At 46.3% G+C, this 21,221-nt stretch overlaps 1 protein-coding gene across 2 annotated transcripts in view; it reads right to left on the bottom strand.

Moving 5' to 3' along the window:
- Positions 1 to 21,221, bottom strand: part of HDAC2 (histone deacetylase 2) — a 201,894-nt gene that overhangs the window by 64,203 nt on the left and 116,470 nt on the right. For both annotated transcript variants that reach the window (XM_063917161.1, XM_063917160.1), the window contains exons 4-6: positions 18,030 to 18,104; positions 12,798 to 12,936; positions 2,409 to 2,550 (exon numbers count right to left, since the gene is read on the bottom strand). In XM_063917161.1, coding sequence (XP_063773231.1) covers positions 2,409 to 2,550; positions 12,798 to 12,936; positions 18,030 to 18,104 — 356 coding nt within the window. The remainder of the gene's footprint in view (positions 1 to 2,408; positions 2,551 to 12,797; positions 12,937 to 18,029; positions 18,105 to 21,221) is intronic.

A 21,221-nucleotide genomic window follows, 5' to 3' on the forward strand; every position in this document is an offset into this window, starting at 1 on the left:
GTGAAATCCCTGAAAAAAATGGCGTGGGGTCCCCCCCCTCCAAAGCATAACCAGCCTCGGGCTCTTCGAGCTGGTCCTGGTTCTAAAAATGCGGGGGGAAAATTGACAGGGGATCCCCCGTATTTTTAAAACCAGCACCGGGCTCTGCGCCTGGTGCTGGTGCAAAAAATACGGGGGACAAAACGAGTAGGGGTCCCCGGTATTTTTTACACCAGCATCGGGCTCCACTAGCTGGACAGATAATGCCACAGCCGGGGGTCACTTTTATACAGTGCCCTGCGGCCGTGGCATTAAATATCCAACTAGTCACCCCTGGCCGGGGTACCCTGGGGGAGTGGGGACGCCTTCAATCAAGGGGTCCCCCCCCCAGCCACCCAAGGGCCAGGGGTGAAGCCCGAGGCTGTCCCCCCCATCCAAGGGCTGCGGATGGGAGGCTGATAGCCTTGGTAAAATGTCAAGAATATTGTTTTTTCCAGAAGAACTACAAGTCCCAGCAAGCCTCCCCCGCAAGCTGGTACTTGGAGAACCACAAGTACCAGCATGCGGGAGATAAACGGGCCCGCTGGTACCTGTAGTTCTACTGGAAAAAAAATACCCAAATAAAAACAGGACACACACACCGTGACAGTAAAACTTTATTTCATACGTCGACACACACATACTTACCTATGTTCACACGCCGACATCGGTCCTCTTCTCCATGTAGAATCCACGGATACCTGAAAAGAAAAGATCAATATACTCACCTCAGCCAGGGTCCAGAGATAAATCCACGTACTTGTTAAAAATAACAAACCGGACACCCGTACCATGCCGGACTGAAAGGGGTCCCATGCTTACACATGGGACCCCTTACCCCGAATGCAGAGAGACCTCTCAGAGTGACAGCTGTCACAGAAAGGTCTCTAAAGCCAATCAGGAAGCGCAACTTCGTTGCGCTCACCTGATTGGCTGTGCGCTGTCTTAACTCAGACAGCGCATCGCACAGCTCCGTCCATTACTTTCAATGGTGGGAACTTAGCGGCTAGCGGTGAGGTCACCCGCCGGTCAGCGGCTGACCGCGGGTAACCCCCGCAGACGGCAAAGTTCTCACCATTGAAAGTAATGGAGAGGCTTTGCGATGCGCTGTCTGACAGCTCAGACAGCGCACAGCCAATCAGGTGAGCGCCACGGAAGTAGCGCTTCCCGATTGGCTGAAGGGACTTCAGTGACAGGAGTCACGTGGTGTCCCGGCATTCGGGGAAAGGGGTCTGATGTGAAAGCATGGGACCCCTTTCAGTCCGGTGGTACGAGTGTTCGTTTTTTTTTTTTTTAACAAGTACGTGGATGTATCTCTGGACGTGGATGTACCTCTGGACGCTGGAAGGTGAGTATAATTTTTTTCACAGGTACCCTCGGATCGTCGGAGACCGTGGCAGTCGGCGTGTCAACATAGGTAAGTATGCGTGTGTCGGCAGTGTGTAATAAAGTTTTACTGTCACTGTGTCTGTGTACTGTTTTTATTTGGGTATTTTTTTTCCAGTAGAACTACAGGTACCAGCGGACCCGGTTTTCTATCGCATGCTGGTACTTGTGGTTCTCCAAGTACCAGCTTGCGGGGGAGGCTTGCTGGGACTTGTAGTACTGCTGGAAAAAACAATATTCTTGTCATTTTTCTCAAGGCTATCAGCCTCCCATCCGCAGCCATTGGATGGGGGGGACAGCCTCGGGCTTCACCCCTGGCCCTTGGGTGGCTGGGGGGGGGACCCCTTGATTGAAGGGGTCCCCACTCCCCCAGGGTACCCCGGCCAGGGGTGACTAGTTGGATATTTAATGCCACGGCCGCAGGGCACTGTATAAAAGTGACCCCCGGCTGTGGCATTATCTGTCCAGCTAGTGGAGCCCGATGCTGGTGTAAAAAATACCGGGGACCCCTACTCTTTTTGTCCTCCGTATTTTTTGCACCAGCACCAGGCGCAGAGCCCGGTGCTGGTTTTAAAAATACGGGGGATCCCTGCCCAATTTTTCCCCGCATTTTTAGAACCAGGACCAGCTCGAAGAGCCCGAGGCTGGTTATGCTTTGAAGGGGGGACCCCACGCCATTTTTTTTACGGGTTTTTCCCGTTTTTTTAAATCGCGGCAAAATCCGGCAAATCGGCCGTTTTTCTCACGCGGGACTGTCGAATACGTTTTTCATTGAATATGGTGAATTCCGGCAGCCACCTGCCGGAATTCACCTGTCGAATTGTGTCGAATTAAAAAAACGGCGATAATTTGCCGCGATTCGCCGTGAATTGCATATACCCCTAAATATCCAAACTCTTATGGCAGCGTGCAATTCCAGGGTTATTACACTTACTACATTCTGTGCAAAGGACCAAAAAATGGGTTTTGTCACTGTATCTTACAATGAGTAACCGGATACGTACCCGGAGATCTCCAGTGCCTGGGAAGTATTCCCCATATTTGTGGAATGAAACAGTCATGACACGGTCAGTGGTATAAAAAGCCTCTTCAACCCCATCACCATGATGGATATCAATATCAATGTACAACACTCTTTGGTGATACCTGAAGAAAAATGTATTAGGTTTAAGGTCTTCACTTTGCAAGACGCTCAACATAATTACAATTAGCAATTCTTGGTACTAACATTGTGGGTAAACATAGACCTTCATTTAAGTGGTACCTTAAAATAACAATTAAAATAAGACTATACATTATTTTTAATATACAAGTGCTCTCGCTACCAATATGTTAGGAAGTGTAGATTTATTATAACAGTATACCCCCCAACGAAAAAAAAAAAAAATCCCTACAGATTTTTTTTTTACCAAGACCCAAAGATGATGGAAAATGAAAACACATGTTGTGCACACGGTATCAATCCCACCCTCATCACACACACACAGTTTTGCAAGAGATCTGCCCAAACACTGAAAACGCCACAACTGAAAAAATAAGATTTTACTCACCGGTAAATCTATTTCTCGTAGTCCGTAGTGGATGCTGGGTACTCCGTAAGGACCATGGGGAATAGACGGGCTCCGCAGGAGACTGGGCACTCTTTAAAGAAAGATTAGGTACTACATCTGGTGTGCACTGGCTCCTCCCTCTATGCCCCTCCTCCAGACCTCAGTTAGGGAAACTGTGCCCGGAAGAGCTGACATTACTAGGAAAGGATTTGGAATCCAGGGTAAGACTCATACCAGCCACACCAATCACACCGTACAACTCGTGATAACTATACCCAGTTAACAGTATGAACAACAACTGAGCCTCATTAAACAGATGGCTCAGAACAAAAAACCCTATAGTTAAGCAATAACTATATACAAGTATTGCAGAAGTCCGCACTTGGGACGGGCTTCCAGCATCCACTACGGACTACGAGAAATAGATTTACCGGTGAGTAAAATCTTATTTTCTCTGACGTCCTAGTGGATGCTGGGTACTCCGTAAGGACCATGGGGATTATACCAAAGCTCCCAAACGGGCGGGAGAGTGCGGATGACTCTGCAGCACCGAATGAGCAAACTCAAGGTCCTCCTCAGCCAGGGTATCAAACTTGTAGAATTTTGCAAACGTGTTTGATCCCGACCAGGTAGCAGCTCAGCAAAGTTGTAAAGCCGAGACCCCTCGGGCAGCCGCCCAAGAAGAGCCCACCTTCCTCGTGGAATGGGCTTTGACTGATTTAGGATGCGGCAGTCCAGCCGCAGAATGTGCAAGTTGAATCGTGCTACAGATCCAGCGAGCAAAAGTCTGCTTAAAAGCAGGAGCACCCAGCTTGTTGGGTGCATGCAGGATAAACAGCGAGTCAGTTTTTCTGACTCTAGCCGTCCTGGAAACATAGATTTTCAGTGCCCGGACTACATCCAGCAACTTGGAAGCCTCCAAGTCCCGAGTAGCCGCAGGCACCACAATAGGTTGGTTCAAATGAAACGCTGATACCACCTTAGGGAGAAATTGGGGACGAGTCCTCAATTCTGCCCTGTCCATATGGAAGATCAGATAGGGGCTTTTACATGACAAAGCCGCCAATTCTGACACACGCCTAGCCGAAGCCAAGGCCAAAAGCATGACCACTTTCCACGTGAGATATTTCAACTCCACGGTCTGAAGTGGCTCAAACCAATGTGATTTTAGGAAATCCAACACAACGTTGAGATCCCAAGGTGCCACTGGAGGCACAAAAGGGGGCTGAATATGCAGCACTCCCTTAACAAACGTCTGAACTTCAGGCAGTGAAGCCAGTTCTTTTTGAAAGAAAATAGACAGGGCCAAAATCTGGACTTTAATGGATCCCAATTTTAGGCCCATAGTCACTCCTGACTGTAGGAAGTGCAGAAATCGACCCAGCTGAAATTCTTCTGTTGGGGCCTTCATAGCCTCACACCAAGCAACATATTTTCGCCATATGCGGTGATAATGTTTTGCTGTCACATCCTTTCTAGCTTTTATCAGCGTAGGAATGACTTCAACCGGAATGCCCTTTTCTATCAGGATCCGGCGTTCAACCGCCATGCCGTCAAACGCAGCCGCGGTAAGTCTTGGAACAGACAGGGCCCCTGCTGTAGCAGGTCCTGTCGGAGCGGCAGAGGCCAAGGGTCCTCTGAGATCATTTCTTGTAGTTCCGGGTACCAAGTCCTTCTTGGCCAATCCGGAACGATGAGTATAGTTCTTACTCCTCTCTTTCTTATTATCCTCAGTATCTTTGGTATGAGAGGAAGAGGAGGGAACACATAAACCGACTGGTACACCCACGGTGTCACTAGAGCATCCACAGCTATCGCCTGAGGGTCCCTTGACCTGGCGCAATATCTTTTTAGCTTTTTGTTGAGGCGGGACGCCATCATGTCCACCTGTGGCCTTTCCCAACGATTTACAATCAGCTGGAAGACTTCTGGATGAAGTCCCCACTCTCCCGGGTGGAGGTCGTGCCTGCTGAGGAAGTCTGCTTCCCAGTTGTCCACTCCCGGAATGAACACTGCTGACAGTGCTATCACGTGATTTTCCGCCCATAGGAGAATCCTTGTGGCTTCTGCCATCGCCATCCTGCTTCTTGTGCCGCCCTGTCGGTTTACATGGGCGACCGCCGTGATGTTGTCTGACTGAATCAGCACCGGCTGGTTTTGAAGCAGGGGTTTTGCTTGACTTAGGGCATTGTAAATGGTCCTTAGTTCCAGAATATTTATGTGTAGGGAAGCCTCCTGACTCGACCATTGTCCTTGGAAGTTTCTTCCCTGAGTGACTGCCCCCCAACCTCGGAGGCTTGCATCTGTGGTCACCAGGACCCAGTCCTGTATGCCGAATCTGCGGCCCTCGAGAAGTTGAGCACTCTGCAGCCACCACAGCAGAGACACCCTGGCCCTCGGGGACAGGGTGATCAGCCGATGCATCTGAAGATGCGATCCGGACCACTTGTCTAACAGATCCCACTGAAAGATCCTTGCATGGAAACTGCCAAAGGGAATCGCTTCGTAAGAAGCTACCATCTTTCCCAGGACTCGTGTGCAGTGATGCACCGACACCTGTTTTGGTTTCAGGAGGTCTCTGACCAGAGATGACAACTCCTTGGCCTTCTCCTCCGGGAGAAACACCTTCTTCTGTTCTGTGTCCAGAATCATACCCAAAAACAGCAGACGCGTCGTAGGAACCAGCTGCGACTTTGGGATATTCAGAATCCAGCCGTGCTGTTGTAGCACTTCCTGAGATAGTGCTACTCCGACCAACAACTGCTCCATGACCTCGCCTTTATAAGGAGATCGTCCAAGTACGGGATAATTATAACTCCCTTCTTTCGAAGGAGTATCATCATTTCGGCCATTACTTTGGTAAATACCCTCGGTGGACAGACCAAACGGCAACGTCTGGAATTGGTAATGGCAGTCCTGTACCACAAAACGGAGGTACACCTGGTGAGGTGGGTAAATGGGGACATGTAGGTAAGCATCCTTGATGTCCAGTGATACCATATAATCCCCCTCTTCCAGGCTTGCAATAACCGCCCTGAGCGATTCCATTTTGAACTTGAACTTCCTTATGTAAGTGTTCAAGGATTTCAAATTTAGAATGGGTCTCACCGAACCGTCTGGTTTCGGTACCACAAACATTGTGGAATAGTAACCCCGTCCCTGTTGAAGGAGGGGAACTTTGATTATCACCTGTTGGAGGTACAGCTTGTGAATTGCCGCCAGTACTACCTCCCTGTCCTGGGGAGTAGCTGGCAAGGCTGATTTGAGGTAACGGCGAGGGGGAGACGTCTCGAACTCCAGCTTGTATCCCTGAGATACCACTTGTAGAACCCAGAGATCCACCTGTGAGCGAACCCATTGGTCGCTGAAGTTCCGGAGACGGACCCCCACCGCACCTGGCTCCACCTGTGGAGCCCCAGCGTCATGCGGTGGACTTAGTGGAAGCAGGGGAGGATTTTTGTTCCTGGGAACTGGCTGTCTGGTGCAGCTTTTTCCCTCTACCCCTGCCTCTGGGCAGAAAGGACGCGCCTCTAACCCGCTTGCCTTTCTGAGGCCGAAAGGACTGTACTTGATAATACGGTGCTTTCTTAGGCTGTGAGGGAACCTGAGGTAAAAAAGTCGACTTCCCAGCTGTTGCTGTGGATACGAGGTCCGAGAGACCGTCCCCAAACAATTCCTCACCCTTATAAGGCAAAATTTCCATGTAGAATCAGCGTCACCTGTCCACTGCCGAGTCCATAATACTCTCCTGCCAGAAATGGACATTGCATTAATTCTAGATGCAAGCCGGCAAATGTCCCTCTGTGCGTCCCTCATATATAAGACTACGTCTTTAATATGCTCTATGGTTAGCAATATAGTGTCCCTGTCAAGGGAATCAATGTTATCAGACAGGGAATCAGACCACGCTGCTGCAGCACTACACATCCATGCTGAAGCAATAGCAGGTCTCAGTATAGTACCTGAGTGTGTATACACAGACTTCAGGATAGCCTCCTGCTTTCTATCTGCAGGCTCCTTTAAGGCGGCCGTATCCTGAGAAGGCAGTGCCACCTTTTTTGATAAGCGTGTGAGCGCCTTGTCCACCTTAGGGGATGTCTCCCAGCGTAACCTATCCGTTGGCGGGAAAGGGTACGCCATTAGTAACCGCTTAGAAATCACTAGTTTCTTATCTGGGGAACCCCACGCTTCTTCACACAATTCATTTAACTCATCAGATGGGGGAAAAGTCACTGGCTGCTTTTTCTCCCCAAACATAATACCCTTTTTTGTGGTAACCGGGTTAATGTCAGAAATGTGCAACACATTTTTCATTGCCGTAATCATGCATCGGATGGCCCTAGTGGATTGTACATTTGTCTCATCCTCGTCGACACTGGAGTCAGACTCCGTGTCGACATCTCTGTCTGCCATCTGAGGTAGCGGGCGTTTATGAGCCCCTGATGGCCTCTGAGATGCCTGGGTAGGCGCGGGCTGAGATGCCGGCTGTCCCAAAGCTGCGTCATCGAACCTTTTATGCAAGGAGTTGACACTGTCGGTTAATACATTCCACATATCCATCCACTCAGGTGTCGGCCCCGCAGGGGGCGACATCACACTTATCGGCACCTGCTCCGCCTCCACGTAAGCGTCCTCATCAAACATGTCGACACAGCCGTACCGACACACCGCGCGCACACACACACACACACACACAGGGAATGCTCTGACTGAGGACAGGACCCCACAAAGTCCTTTGGGGAGACAGAGTATGCCAGCACACACCAGAGCGCTATATAACGGAGGGATATACACTATACACAAAGTGAATTTTCCCCCAATAGCTGCTTATATCACAATTTGCGCCTAAATTTATGTGCCCCCCCTCTCTTTTTTACCCTTTCTGTAGTGTATACTGCAGGGGAGAGCCTGGGGAGCGTCCTTCCAATGGAGCTGTGCTGAGAAAATGGCGCTGGCTGTGCTGAGGAAGATAGCCCCGCCCCTTCAGCGGCGGGCTTCTCCCGCTTTTTTAATGAAAATTATGGCGGGGGATTAGGCACATATACAGTTTAGAACTGTATTATGTGCAGTCTGCCATTAAGGTATACTAATTGCAGCCCAGGGCGCCCCCTCCCAGCGCCCTGCACCCACCAGTGACCGGAGCGTGTGGTGTGCTGTGGGAGCAATGGCGCACAGCTGCAGTGCTGTGCGCTACCTTATTGAAGACCGGAGTCTTCAGCCGCCGATTTTCTCCGGTATCTTCCGTCTTCTGGCTCTGCAAGGGGGACGGCGGCGCAGCTCCGGGAACGGACGATCGAGGTCGGGCCCTGTGTTCGATCCCTCTGGAGCTAATGGTGTCCAGTAGCCTTAGAAGCACAAGCTAGCTGCAAGCAGGTAGGTTTGCTTCTCTCCCCTCAGTCCCACGTAGCAGTGAGTCTGTTGCCAGCAGATCTCACGGAAAATAAAAAACCTAACAAATACTTTCTTTATAGTGAACTCAGGAGAGCCCACTAAGTGCATCCAGCTCTGGCCGGGCACAGATTCTAACTGAGGTCTGGAGGAAGGGCATAGAGGGAGGAGCCAGTGCACACCAGATGTAGTACCTAATCTTTCTTTAAAGAGTGCCCAGTCTCCTGCGGAGCCCGTCTATTCCCCATGGTCCTTACGGAGTACCCAGCATCCACTAGGACGTCAGAGAAAATATTTTCTTACACCTTTGTTCACATGCAGTGACAATGATAGCAGGGAGAGCCCGAGGGCCATTCCAGCAGTGCGGCTGCACAAGGACGCAGTGAAGTTGCAAGGGCTCAGGAGAAAACATGACTAACCAGTCTGGCAACAACCGCAGTCAGCACCTCCACCGCATCCAGTACTAACTTCTGGACATGCAGATGTGGCCTGGGCAGCGACGTGATAACAGTCCACAAATCCACACACGGTCCTCCGTGTCTGAGTCACTGAAGTTTCTGTGTGTCTGTGCTCCCCACAGCTGTGGGTGAGGTAGGGACTCTTCTCAACGTCTCTGCAAGGTGAAGTGGCTAGCACTACTAGTTCTGCTGTGTGTGTCTGACAGGTCAGGTAGGTCTTCTGTGGGGGAGCTGGGGCAATGAGACTGGAAAGACAAGGGGGTGAGGCCATATGGCAGCCACAATTGCTGGTGATTTTGTGAATGACAGATCAAAATAACTAGTACAATATATAGGATATGTTCCACAGACCTCGGGACAACAAACTACTAGGAGTATGCAGTTAATCTGCTGGCTGTCGGGATCCCGACGGTCAGGATACAGATGCCGGAATCCCGACAGCTGACAATTCCGACAGCAGGAATCTCAGGGGAACAGGAACTAGTCCCACTCGTGGGTGTCCATGACACCAATAGAGTGAAAATAGAAACTGTGGCGAGTACAGCGAGCCACCAAGCCCACAAGGGGCTCTTTACGCTTACCCCGCTGCCGGTAGACTGGTGGCCGGGATGCCATTGTCGGTATACTGACAGCCGGCATCTCCGGCGCCGTTAAATCATACTGATCCCCTAATAAGTACTCAATGGAATGAATCACTCTTCCCTGACCTAATGTGCTGTGAACAGTAAGAACATCTACTCCTTAATTAAGGAACTATACAAACAAGGTTGGATATTTACTATAAGCTGCACCGCTATCACTGGGTGTTGGAGGTAGCATAACAATTTTATTAAACTTTTCTGACTCAAATACATTTTTTACGTGACTGTCTTTCTATGAACTAATAAACTGCAGGCAGAAACAAATGATACGCTTACCAAACATTTGATCCATATTTTATAAAATTATTTGTGATTAAAACTGAATTAATTTATTTATGGGTTTCTTATTACATATTTCTATTTAACATTTGAGAAGGTTTTCCTGGTGAGTGAATGTGCAGTAAGTACCTTTTTCCTTCTGACAGCCACAAACCACCATAATGGGGAAGAAAGCACAACAATTATGCATTTTTTGGAAGAAAAGTTGAAACTTTCACAGATACATCGACACACATGGTAAATATATATTGAAGGTTGGGCCCAAACTATTTGGCCACTATATCGAAAATGGCCACCATCTCTAAAAACAATAGTGATTTATTTACATTTTTAAAAGTCTAGTCACATGTTCAACTTTGTGTTTATTTTTTTTATTTAGCACATTATTGTTATCCAAGTATTTTGGCTGCCATATTGGAAAACGGTCACCATCTTTAAAAACAGTGGCGATTTCTTTAATCTACAGAGCAAACCCTGTAAATAAGATACATCTAAGACAACACACTAGTAATGCTATATGATGTTCACTATATGCAATTGCAAAGTGCATACAGTGGACATTTCCTGAAATGTTTGGGGAAGACAGGTGCTTCTTCATGATGGGAGACCTACATTTGGAGAAGGCAATCATGGAAGTGGGTTTCGTGGAATGCCTGAGACTGAAACTGGAATAACATCTTCTGGTAGAGCTGTTGTACATTCCAGAGTATCGTCTAACAAGCACCAGATATGCACACCTGGAAAAGTGTGTTGCTCTACATGACAAAAAAAAAAAAAAAGCTTATACTCATTATAATAAGGAGTATGATGGAAAGTATTATACTGACCACAAACCTGTTTCATTTGAGGAATAGTGCAATAAAAGTACTACACAATCTCACAGTTTACATATTGGAGTACTGAGATGGAAGAGGAAGACTCGCTTATTGAACTCTTGGCATGAACCAGAAGTTCCAGCTTTGAACTATATGTGAAGTCCTTGTTTTTCATTTAATAACTATGCCAGGTGGCATCCAGTGCATCTGCCAGATATGTAAATCTGTCAGATTTTTCATCCTTAAATTCTTCATTAGGAATTTACAGCTAACATTAGTGGGAACAAATTTTCTGCCCAAAGTAACAAGAGTAATAGAGGAGTTTGAAGAAGGGTTTAAAAAAGTAACAGGCTTTAATAAACACATTACAAATTTTAGAAAATCCATTTCAAGACAGCACCCAAGATTTCCACAACTTACATGATAGGGATTGATGATTTAAGGGAACTAAAAGCTCTTGGAATTCAGCAGTTTAAGGAATTCATTCATTATAGACTTGAAGACTAAACGACATCAATTAATACTCCACTCAAATGCAATAAAGTAAAAACTGTTTAAGACAAAACCTCCTGTACAAAACAAAGCCCAATTGGCCATGAGACATGATGTCCACCTTTTCTCAATACTGTACATTGGTTATCAACAGCGAGGTTCTGATCTTGACAAATTCTTCAACCATGAAAATCAACCATTGCCACCTTACTTGTTAGACTATGGGCTCCTTACTGTTTTTTTTCCAGTATTTCAGAAATGTGATTATCTCAGTGAAAAACCTTCAGCATCATGTGCCATATGGGATGGCCCAGTTACAGTACGTTACCTCCTAAAGATGCCAAGACATTTGAAGACTTTGCAGAAAAAATTGTCAAAGTGTTTCCTGAATGGGAGGATGTAGACAGAGTTGACATGGTCTGGTATGACTGTAGAGCTGACAGTTTAAAATCAGAGACGTGAGGTGCTGGCATAAGGTGAAAAGTTTTTAACAACACTCCAGTTCCAAGAAACTAGAAGAACATTTTGTGAAATAATTAAAACAATAGGGAATTGTTTGATCTACTTGCATAGAAACTTGTACCTCGACTGGGCAAAATAGTACTGTAGTAACCACAAAAGGAGAAATGATCCGATGGTAAAATGCCTGTGTACGCATAAAGAAGATCTGCACCTATGCAGTCAGAGGGAAGCAGATACAAGAATTCAACTGCACGCAAAAGAGGCTAGTCAAGGTGGACACAAGTCCATCATTAAGACATCAGTTACAGATGTTGTAATAATAAAACCAGGAGCTACAATCACAAGGCAAGCCCTGCAGCTAATTGAATTCGCCTTTTAGTATCCATATACACTAAGGGAGAATTCAATTAGGTGTGAGTTTGTTTCCACAAGAATTCACAGCAAATTCAAATTCCGAATGACATTTGCAATTCAATTCCAAACTCGCATTTCTTTTTCAGATAAATTTTGCTTATTTATGTTCGCACCCCCTGAGCAGATGAAAAGATATGGAAAATCTGTATTTTAAGGTACAAATGTCGAGACTTCCTTCAGAACCCCTTGGACAACCCCCCTTATGACTAATTAGACATGTGAAAGTTTGCAGTTAGCTTAACTGGGCCAATCATTACAAGTAATTTTTGGGGTGAAAAATAAATGAACAGCCTCAAATTACCCTGAAATCAACTTTTTTTTTATGCACCCCAAAAATAATGAAAGAATTTATTTCAATGAAAAATAATTGCTTCATCATTTTTCTGAAAATAAACAAATTAAAGTGACCTTAAATTAACCCCAAATCACGGTTTTCTATACTTTTTTGGGGCAATTTTTTTTTGTTTAACTCCTTCCTAATTAAATGGAATTTGTACGTTTTTGACACCTTTTAAAAGCGTCCAGTACTTTCCTCATGCCCACTAACAGCCTTTTATATGGTCCTACTAACAAAATGGTCACTTTTTTTGGGTCCAGGAAGGTCTGCCTACATTTTTATGCTCTTTTCCCCAGGTTGCCTTTTGGACAAAACTCGTGCATCCTCGCTGCAAATAGAACGAATTTGTATTTTTAATTGAAGTGTGCAAATCTCGGGTGCACGCATGAAGGCGAAGTGTGAGAGTTTAACTAGGTGAGTTTGCCTTCTGCAAACTCGCACCTAATTGAATTCCCCCTTAATCATTATAAAGATTAAAGCCTCCAATGGTCAGATATGTAGTACATGTACTTCAGAACATAAGAAAGGACATAAGCACATCAAAAGGCAAAACTTACTTTAGTAGTTCAAGAATTGCAAGAACAATATCATTGACGTAACAAAATCCAGATGCTTCTGATTTTTTAGCATGATGAAGCCCTCCTGCCCAGTTAACAGCCATATCTGTCTGCTGGCGATTCAGTTTCACGGCACCAGCTTAAAAAATATATATAATAAAAAAATATATATATTTTACATATGCATACATGCAAACACACACTATCTATATCATTATGCTCATAAAAGTACCAAAACCTATAAAAGACAAAAATTGGGTGATCAGTTCTAGAAATCGATCAATTAATTGTTAAAGTAATCACACTTAGGGGGATATCTAATTAGCCGCGACAATGCAGTTTTGCGATAATTTTTCACATTTGCAATAACTTAGTATCCAATTTGCTGCGAAAAGTTATCGGTGATAAGTCTCAATAGGGTTTATCGCAAATTTATCTTCACCATGTCTGAGGAGGGGATAAGTAGGGCAAAATCCCTATTTTAAGATAAAATGTCGGGATTTGGTTCAGAACCACTGGGACACCCCCCTGAATGACTAATTAGGCACTTAGAAGTTTTTATTAATTTTTAATTGACCAAAAATAACGTAAGTTTTGGGGTCACAAAATGCAAAGTGATGGACATTGGGGTACAAGGTATGGGACAGGTATATTAGTGTGCTTTATGAGTGGGACAACTGTTTTTAAACTTGCAGGTGAGAGTAAGTGGTCCGTTTCCACTATTTTATTTTTAAAAAGTCCCCTAAAATGACCCAAATATATACTTATACTCATTTTATGTATATTAAATGAGAGCACTTATTTTGTAAAAAAAATAAAAAATAAAGCTTTCTATAATTTTTTCATATTTCAAAAATTTGCATATAACAGCCATTTGATTCAATTTAATTACACCAAATCGTTTTATTATGGCCACTAATAGACTTCTATAATCTTTTCCCATATTAGTTTGGCTTTTTTGCAGGTACAGGCAGATTTCCCCATTGTCTCATATACTTATCTCTGGTCTTGCCGGCTAGAATTATCACGCAAATCCCAATATCGCCATTTTGGAATAGGATAGGTGCAATAAACGGGTGCGCGCAGGCGGCCTTAGCCGCGATCATGGATCGCAATATCACTGCTTACTACATATCCCCCTTTATCTGAATAATACCCAAAAACAATTATTTGCACTATCATAAAATAAGGGAATTGCACTGTCAAATGGATATAAAATGGTGTCTTTAATAGGACAGTTAGGGCTATTTACTTATATACCACGAGCTGAGTTAAAGGGTGTTTTGACAGAAGTGTGTGTTTTGTAAGAAAGGACAAAGATTGCTGTTTGGTTAGGTACTTGAACCTTAGGAATGTTAGGGACCCAACTGATGAGGTCACTTGCCCATGGTAGTTGGACCCATATTTCTGGCCAAAACTTATCCATAGAACCTCTGTTCTACCCCATATTAAATTGCAGTTTAGTCCAATTGGTCTGATTACGAGTGTTCTTAGTGTTTAGCTTGTGCACCTGCATTTTAGGTATTGCATCACAAGTCTCAGCACGGTGGCACCTCTTATGTTTAGAACTAGGGTGTGCAGTGCAGTCCAGCCCCCCTTCCCCATATATTCTATACTGGTTACGTACGGGCAGTGTAGCCTCAATTATGAATATAAGCAATAATTTATTAATACTATAATAAATTACAGTTTTAATGTATATGTTACATGTCAAGCTTTGCACCCTTTACTCGGACTGTGAAAAAATTTATTCAGTGTGTTCAGAGGACCTACTTGGAGCCTGATTCATGTTAGTAAAACAAATCATCAAGCAACTGGGCAAAATCATGTTGCACTGCAGGTGGGGCACATGTAACATGTGCAGAGAGATTTAGATATGGATGGGTTATATTTTTTCGGTGCAGGTTGTGGCCAGAGAACCCGACTCACTTGGAGAAGATGGCCCCCGCAGAACTGAAGGGGTTAACCCACGTGCTGCTGCATCATCTCTAAAGAAAAATATTGGCGCTGGATGCCTTCTATTAAATGTATTAGCAGCGCTAGGCGCCAGGGTTTAGAAATGGATGTGCCTGGACTCTCTTTGGTGGCGATGCGCAAGGCAGGGGCTGCGCGCCAGGAGCAGACCACTGGGAACTGGGAGCTCAGCTCCCGGCACCCCAGCACTGCATGGAGGCAGAGAGCCACTGCAACCGAGAGATCAATCCCAGGGCTGCAGGGCTATAAGTGGCCACATGCTGGGGGACCGGTAAAGCCAGCCACCAGGTGGCAATGCAGAGAAGAGTGGCTGTATGCTGTGGGACAGGGAAAGCCGGCTCCCCATAACCCCAGGGCTGAGAGCAGCCAGGAGTGTGCACTGATCTGCAGCGGACCTCCGTCTCTCAGTACAGTGATTCAGCAGGCGCTGTTAACCCCACACAACCCAAGCTGCAGGGCTATGGCATGTTAGGAAATACCCAGCACTAAGCTGTTTGGAGTGGGAGCCCGATGCTGAGGCTGCGATGCTCAAGTGACCATGGAGGGCGTTAACCCTCAGTATGCTGCAGCATGAGCAGCTGCTGAAGCTTATGTCAGAGGAGCCCAGCACTGAGCGCTGGGCACAGTTTAAAATAAAACATTACATAAATGTTTAAAATCGTCAAAACATATTGTGTTGTAGGGCACTGCAGCCTGCCTGCTTATGTGTAAAAACACAGGGTATGTGTTTTAAATGCATTTATATTTAAACTGTGTCTGCAAAGTATTTAAATTGATGTATTTTAAAGATAAAATGCACTTGCCTTTTTCCCTGGTGGTCTAGGGGAATCTGGAGCTCTCTGAGGGCTGCTGTGTTCCCCTGACCACCTCCCGTGACCAGGAGACTCTGCTCAGGGATCCTGTCTGCCCATTCTGGAGCTTGAATTAAGGCTAGATGTGGCAGGCTTGATCCATAGCAGATTCCTGATCAAGAAAACCAACCTGATTGCAGACACTGTTACGTGTTGGAGCTCTCTGGAATAACAGACTAACGGGTATATGCAATTGCGGTCGAATTCCCGAAATTGTCGAATTTCGGGTATTTTTCGCCAAAAAAAAAAAAATCGTCAATGCAATTCAGTGCTTTCCGTCAAAAAAATGGGCTTTCAAAATTCGACTTTTTGCAAATTCGACTTTTCTGCAATGATACAAGTGCTGCAATTCGACAAAAGCATATTCAATTCAAGTTTGGAAATTCGACAGCAGTGCTTTTAGACAGCAAATTCGTCATTTTCAATCCGCCACACTTTGGAGGGTGAAACCAATAAAAAAAAAAATTTAAAACATGTTTTTTTTGTGTTTTTTTTTCGTGGTAATATCAGATCTATTTATATTAGAAGGGATTAGGTACTTGGTTTGTCTTTTTGGGAGGCACAAGTATTATTTATATATTTTTAAAAATAATTTTTTTTATTTTTATTTTTTTATAGATGGAATGGTGAAATCCCTGAAAAAAATGGCGTGGGGTCCCCCCTCCAAAGCATAACCAGCCTCGGGCTCTTCGAGCTGGTCCTGGTTCTAAAAATGCGGGGGAAAAATTGACAGGGGATCCCCCGTATTTTTAAAACCAGCACCGGGCTCTGCGCCTGGTGCTGGTGCAAAAAATACGGGGGACAAAACGAGTAGGGGTCCCCCATATTTTTTACACCAGCATCGGGCTCCACTAGCTGGACAGATAATGCCACAGCCGGGGGTCACTTTTATACAGTGCCCTGCGGCCGTGGCATTAAATATCCAACTAGTCACCCCTGGCCGGGGTACCCTGGGGGAGTGGGGACCCCTTCAATCAAGGGGTCCCCCCCACCCAGCCACCCAAGGGCCAGGGGTGAAGCCCGAGGCTGTCCCCCCCATCCAAGGGCTGCGGATGGGAGGCTGATAGCCTTGGTAAAATGTCAAAACGTCGGAGACCGTGGCAGTCGGCGTGTCAACATAGGTAAGTATGTGTGTGTCGGCAGTGTGTAATAAAGTTTTACTGTCACTGTGTCTGTGAACTGTTTTTATTTGGGTATTTTTTTTCCAGTAGAACTACAGGTACCAGCGGGCCCGGTTTTCTCCCGCATGCTGGTACTTGTGGTTCTCCAAGTACCAGCTTGCGGGGGAGGCTTGCTGGGACTTGTAGTACTGCTGGAAAAAACAATATTCTTGTCATTTTTCTCAAGGCTATCAGCCTCCCATCCGCAGCCATTGGATGGGGGGGACAGCCTCGGGCTTCACCCCTGGCCCTTGGGTGGCTGGGGGGGGGGGGGGGGAGACCCCTTAATTGAAGGGGTCCCCACTCCCCCAGGGTACCTTGGCCAGGGGTGACTAGTTGGATATTTAATGCCACGGCCGCAGGGCACTGTATAAAAGTGACCCCCGGCTGTGGCATTATCTGTCCAGCTAGTGGAGCCCGATGCTGGTGTAAAAAATACGGGGGACCCCTACTCTTTTTGTCCCTCGTATTTTTTGCACCAGCACCAGGCGCAGAGCCCGGTGCTGGTTTTAAAAATACGGGGGATCCCTGCCCAATTTTCCCCCGCATTTTTAGAACCAGGACCAGCTCGAAGAGCCCGAGGCTGGTTATGCTTTGAAGGGGGGACCCCACGCCATTTTTTTTACGGGTTTTTCCCGTTTTTTCCCGTTTTTTTAAATCGCGGCAAAATCCGGCAAATCGGCCGTTTTTCGCCCGCGGGACTGTCGAATCCGTTTTTCATTGAATATGGTGAATTCCGGCAGCCACCTGCCGGAATTCACCTGTCGAATTGTGTCGAATTTAAAAACGGCGATAATTTGCCGCGATTCGCCGTGAATTGCATATACCCCTAAATGTCACGCTGTCACTCAAACCAAGCTAAAGCCGGATACTCACTAGACGATTTTAACAATGTGTCGTTCCTATCTGTCAAATTGGCCAAATTGTTAAAATAATCTTTCTAGTGTGTACCCATCTTATGTATAATTGTAAAATCTTCTCAATAAAACTGTATTTGTTGGAACTAGCGCCACCCCGTGTATCTCATTAATACATGCTGGAGTATACAGCAATTCTATGCAAATAATCCTTATACTTCTAAATCGTACTCAGTCTACAGTAACCATAAAGATGTTTAAGCACTAGTGTTTTTGACAAGCCTTCATTGTTAAAATTCACAAAAGAAAAATAAATAACTAACTAATATGGACATTATATATGTTCGGGGAGAAAAAAAAAAAAAAAAAGTTGAACAGCAGAATACTCACCAACAGAGCCACCAGTAGACAACTGACAGAACTCAAAAAGGCCATCAAACACAGGACAGTCCTCACCTACATTGACTGAACATAAACACAAACACAGGTTACTTTACATACACTATAATGAAAATGCTTTGTAATAATAGAATTTTGGTACCTAGCGGTAAATCCTTTTCTCGTAGTCCGTAGAGGATGCTGGTTTCCACATTAGTACCATGGGGTAGAGACGGGTCCATCAGGAGCCATTGGCACTTTAAGAGTGTGGGCTGGCTCCTCCCTCTATGCCCCTCCTACCAGACTCAGTCTAGAAACTGTGCCCGAGGAGACGGACATCTTCGAGACAAAGATTTAACACAGATAGTTGCGAGATTCATACCAGCTCACACATACAAGGCACATCAAGATAACCAGCTTGAAATACTCAGCAACTGCTGAAACATTACTTACCAAGTAACAATGCAGTACATAACTAAACAAAGTTGTACTGAACCAGATAACGGTTGCAGAAAAACGAAGCGCTGGGCGGGCGCCCAGCATCCTCTACGGACTACGAGAAAAGGATTTACCGGTAGGTAACCAAAATCCTTTTTTCTCTTACGTCCTAGAGGATGCTGGGGTCCACATTAGTACCATGGGGATGTACCAAAGCTCCCAGAATGGGAGGGAGAGCACGGAGGCTCCTGCAGAACTGATTGACTGAACTTCAGATCATCAGAGGCCAAAGTATCGAACTTGTAGAACTTAGCAAACGTGTTCGACCCAGACCAAGTTGCCGCTCGGCAAAGCTGTAACGCCGAGACCACCCGGGCAGCCGCTCAGGAAGAACCCATCTTACGAGTGAGTGGGCCTTAGCAGATTTTGGACACTGCAATCTTGCCGTAGAATAAGCATGCTGGATAATGAACCTAATCCAGCGAGATATAGTCTGCTTTGAAGCAGGACACCCAATTTTCTTGGGATCATACAGGACAAACAAAGAGCCCGATTTCCTGTGACGAGCAGTCCTCTTCACATAAATTCTCAAAGCCCTCAAAACATCCAAGGACTTTGACGACATTGAGGAGTCAGTAGCCACTGGCACCACAATAGGTTGGTTGATATAAATGCCGACACAACCTTTGGAAGAAACTGCTGATGTGTCCAGAGCTCAGCTCTATCTTTGTGGAATATCAAGGAGGGGCTTTTACAGGACAAAGCCCCCAATTCTGACACACGTCTAGCAGAAGCTAAGGCCAACAACGTGACAGCCTCCCATGTAAGAAACTTGACCTCAACCTCCTGTAGAGGCTCAAACCAGTCCAACTGGAGAAACTGCAACAGCACGTTAAGGTCCCAAGGCGTCGTAGGCGGTACAAAGGGAGGTTGGATGTGCAGAACTCCCTTCAAAAAGGTCTGAACCTCAGTGAGGTCAGCCAATTGTTTCTGGAAGAAAATGGACAGGGCCGAAATCTGCACCTTCACAGATCCCAACCTCAGGCCCATATCCACACCTGCTTGCAGGAAGAGTAGAAAACGTCCCAGTTGAAACTCCACCACAGGAAACTTATTGGACTCACACCAAGAGACATATTTCTTCCAAATACGATGGTAATATTTAGACGTTACCCCTTTCCTAGCCTGTACCAGGGTAGGAATGACCTTCCGAGCTAGTATCAGGCGTTCAACCTCCATGCCATCAAATGTAGCTGCGGTAAGTCTTGATAGGCGAACGGCCCCTGCTGTAGCAGGTCCTCCCAAAGAGGAAGAGGCCTCGGCTCTTCCTGCAAGAGATTCAGAAGGTCCGCATATCAAGCCTGCCTTGGCCAGTCTGGAGCAATGAGAATCGCTTGAACTCTTGTTCTCCTTACGAGCTTTAGAACTCTTGGAATGAGTGGAAGTGGTGGAAACACGTACACCGACTGGAACACCCACGGAGACACCAGGGCGTCCACTGCTTGTGGGTCCCTCGACCTGGAACAATAGCGTCAAAGCTTCTTATTGAGATGAGGCCATCATGTCTATTTGGGGTATCCCCCAAAGGTCTGTTATTTACTTGAACACCTCCGGATGGAGACCCCACTCCCCCGGATGGAGATTGTGTCTGCTGAGGAAGTCTGCTTCCAAGTTATCCACTCCTGGAATGAAGATTGCTGAGAGCTCCAACGTGTTTTCTGCCCAGAGGGTGATTCTTGTCACCTCTGACATCGCCGCTCTGCTTTTCGTTCCGCCCTGTCGGTTTATGTAAGCCACCGTCGTTACATTGTCCGACTGTGCTTGAATTTCTTAGAAGATGGGCCGCCTGAAGACCGTTGTAGACGGCTCTTAGTTCCAGGATGTTGATCGGCAAGCCAGCTTTCAGGCTTGACCACCTTCCTTGGAAGGTTTCCCCTTGAGTGACTGCGCCCCACACCCGGAGGCTCGCATCCGTGGTTAGAAGGACCCAGTCCTGAATGCCGAACCTGCGGCACTCCAAAAGGTGAGGTAATTGGAGCCACCAGAGAAGTGAAATACTGGCCTTTGGCGACAGACGGATCCTCTGGTGCATGTGCAGATGAGATCTTGACCACTTGTCCAGGAGATCCAGTTGGAAAGCCCGAGCATGAAACCTCCCGTACTGGAGAGCCTCGTAAGAGGCCACCATCTTCCCCAGAAGGCGTATGCACTGCTGAACCGACACCCGGACTGGCTTCAGGACATCCCGGACCATTGTTTGTATCACCAACGCCTTTTCCTGCAGAAGAAACACCCTCTGCACTTCTGTGCTGAGGATCATCCCCAGAAAAGACAACCTCCGGGTTGGTTCCAAATGAGACTTTGGAAGGTTCAGAATCCAACCGTGGACTGAGTAGGTGGGTTGCGAGTACAATGGACTGCAATAGCTCCACCTTGGACGATGCCTTTATCAGTAGTTCTTCCAGATACAGAATGATGTTTACCACCTGTTTTCGGAGTAGAACCATCATCTCCGCCATCACCTTGGTGAATACCCTTGGTGCTGTAGAGAGGCCGAATGGCAGGGCCTGGAAATGGAAATGACAGTCCAGTAATGCAAAACGGAGATAAGCCTGATGCGGTAGCCAAATCGGAATGTGGAGGTACGCATCCTTGATATCCAGGGATACAAGGAATTCCCCCTCTTTCAGACCTGAAATCACCGTCCTGGGAGACTCTATTTTGAACTTGAACTCCTTCAGAAAAGGGTTCAGTGATTTTTGTAGG

The sequence above is a fragment of the Pseudophryne corroboree genome, chromosome 4 (assembly GCF_028390025.1).
Source record: "Pseudophryne corroboree isolate aPseCor3 chromosome 4, aPseCor3.hap2, whole genome shotgun sequence".
Classification (NCBI taxonomy): domain Eukaryota; kingdom Metazoa; phylum Chordata; class Amphibia; order Anura; family Myobatrachidae; genus Pseudophryne; species Pseudophryne corroboree.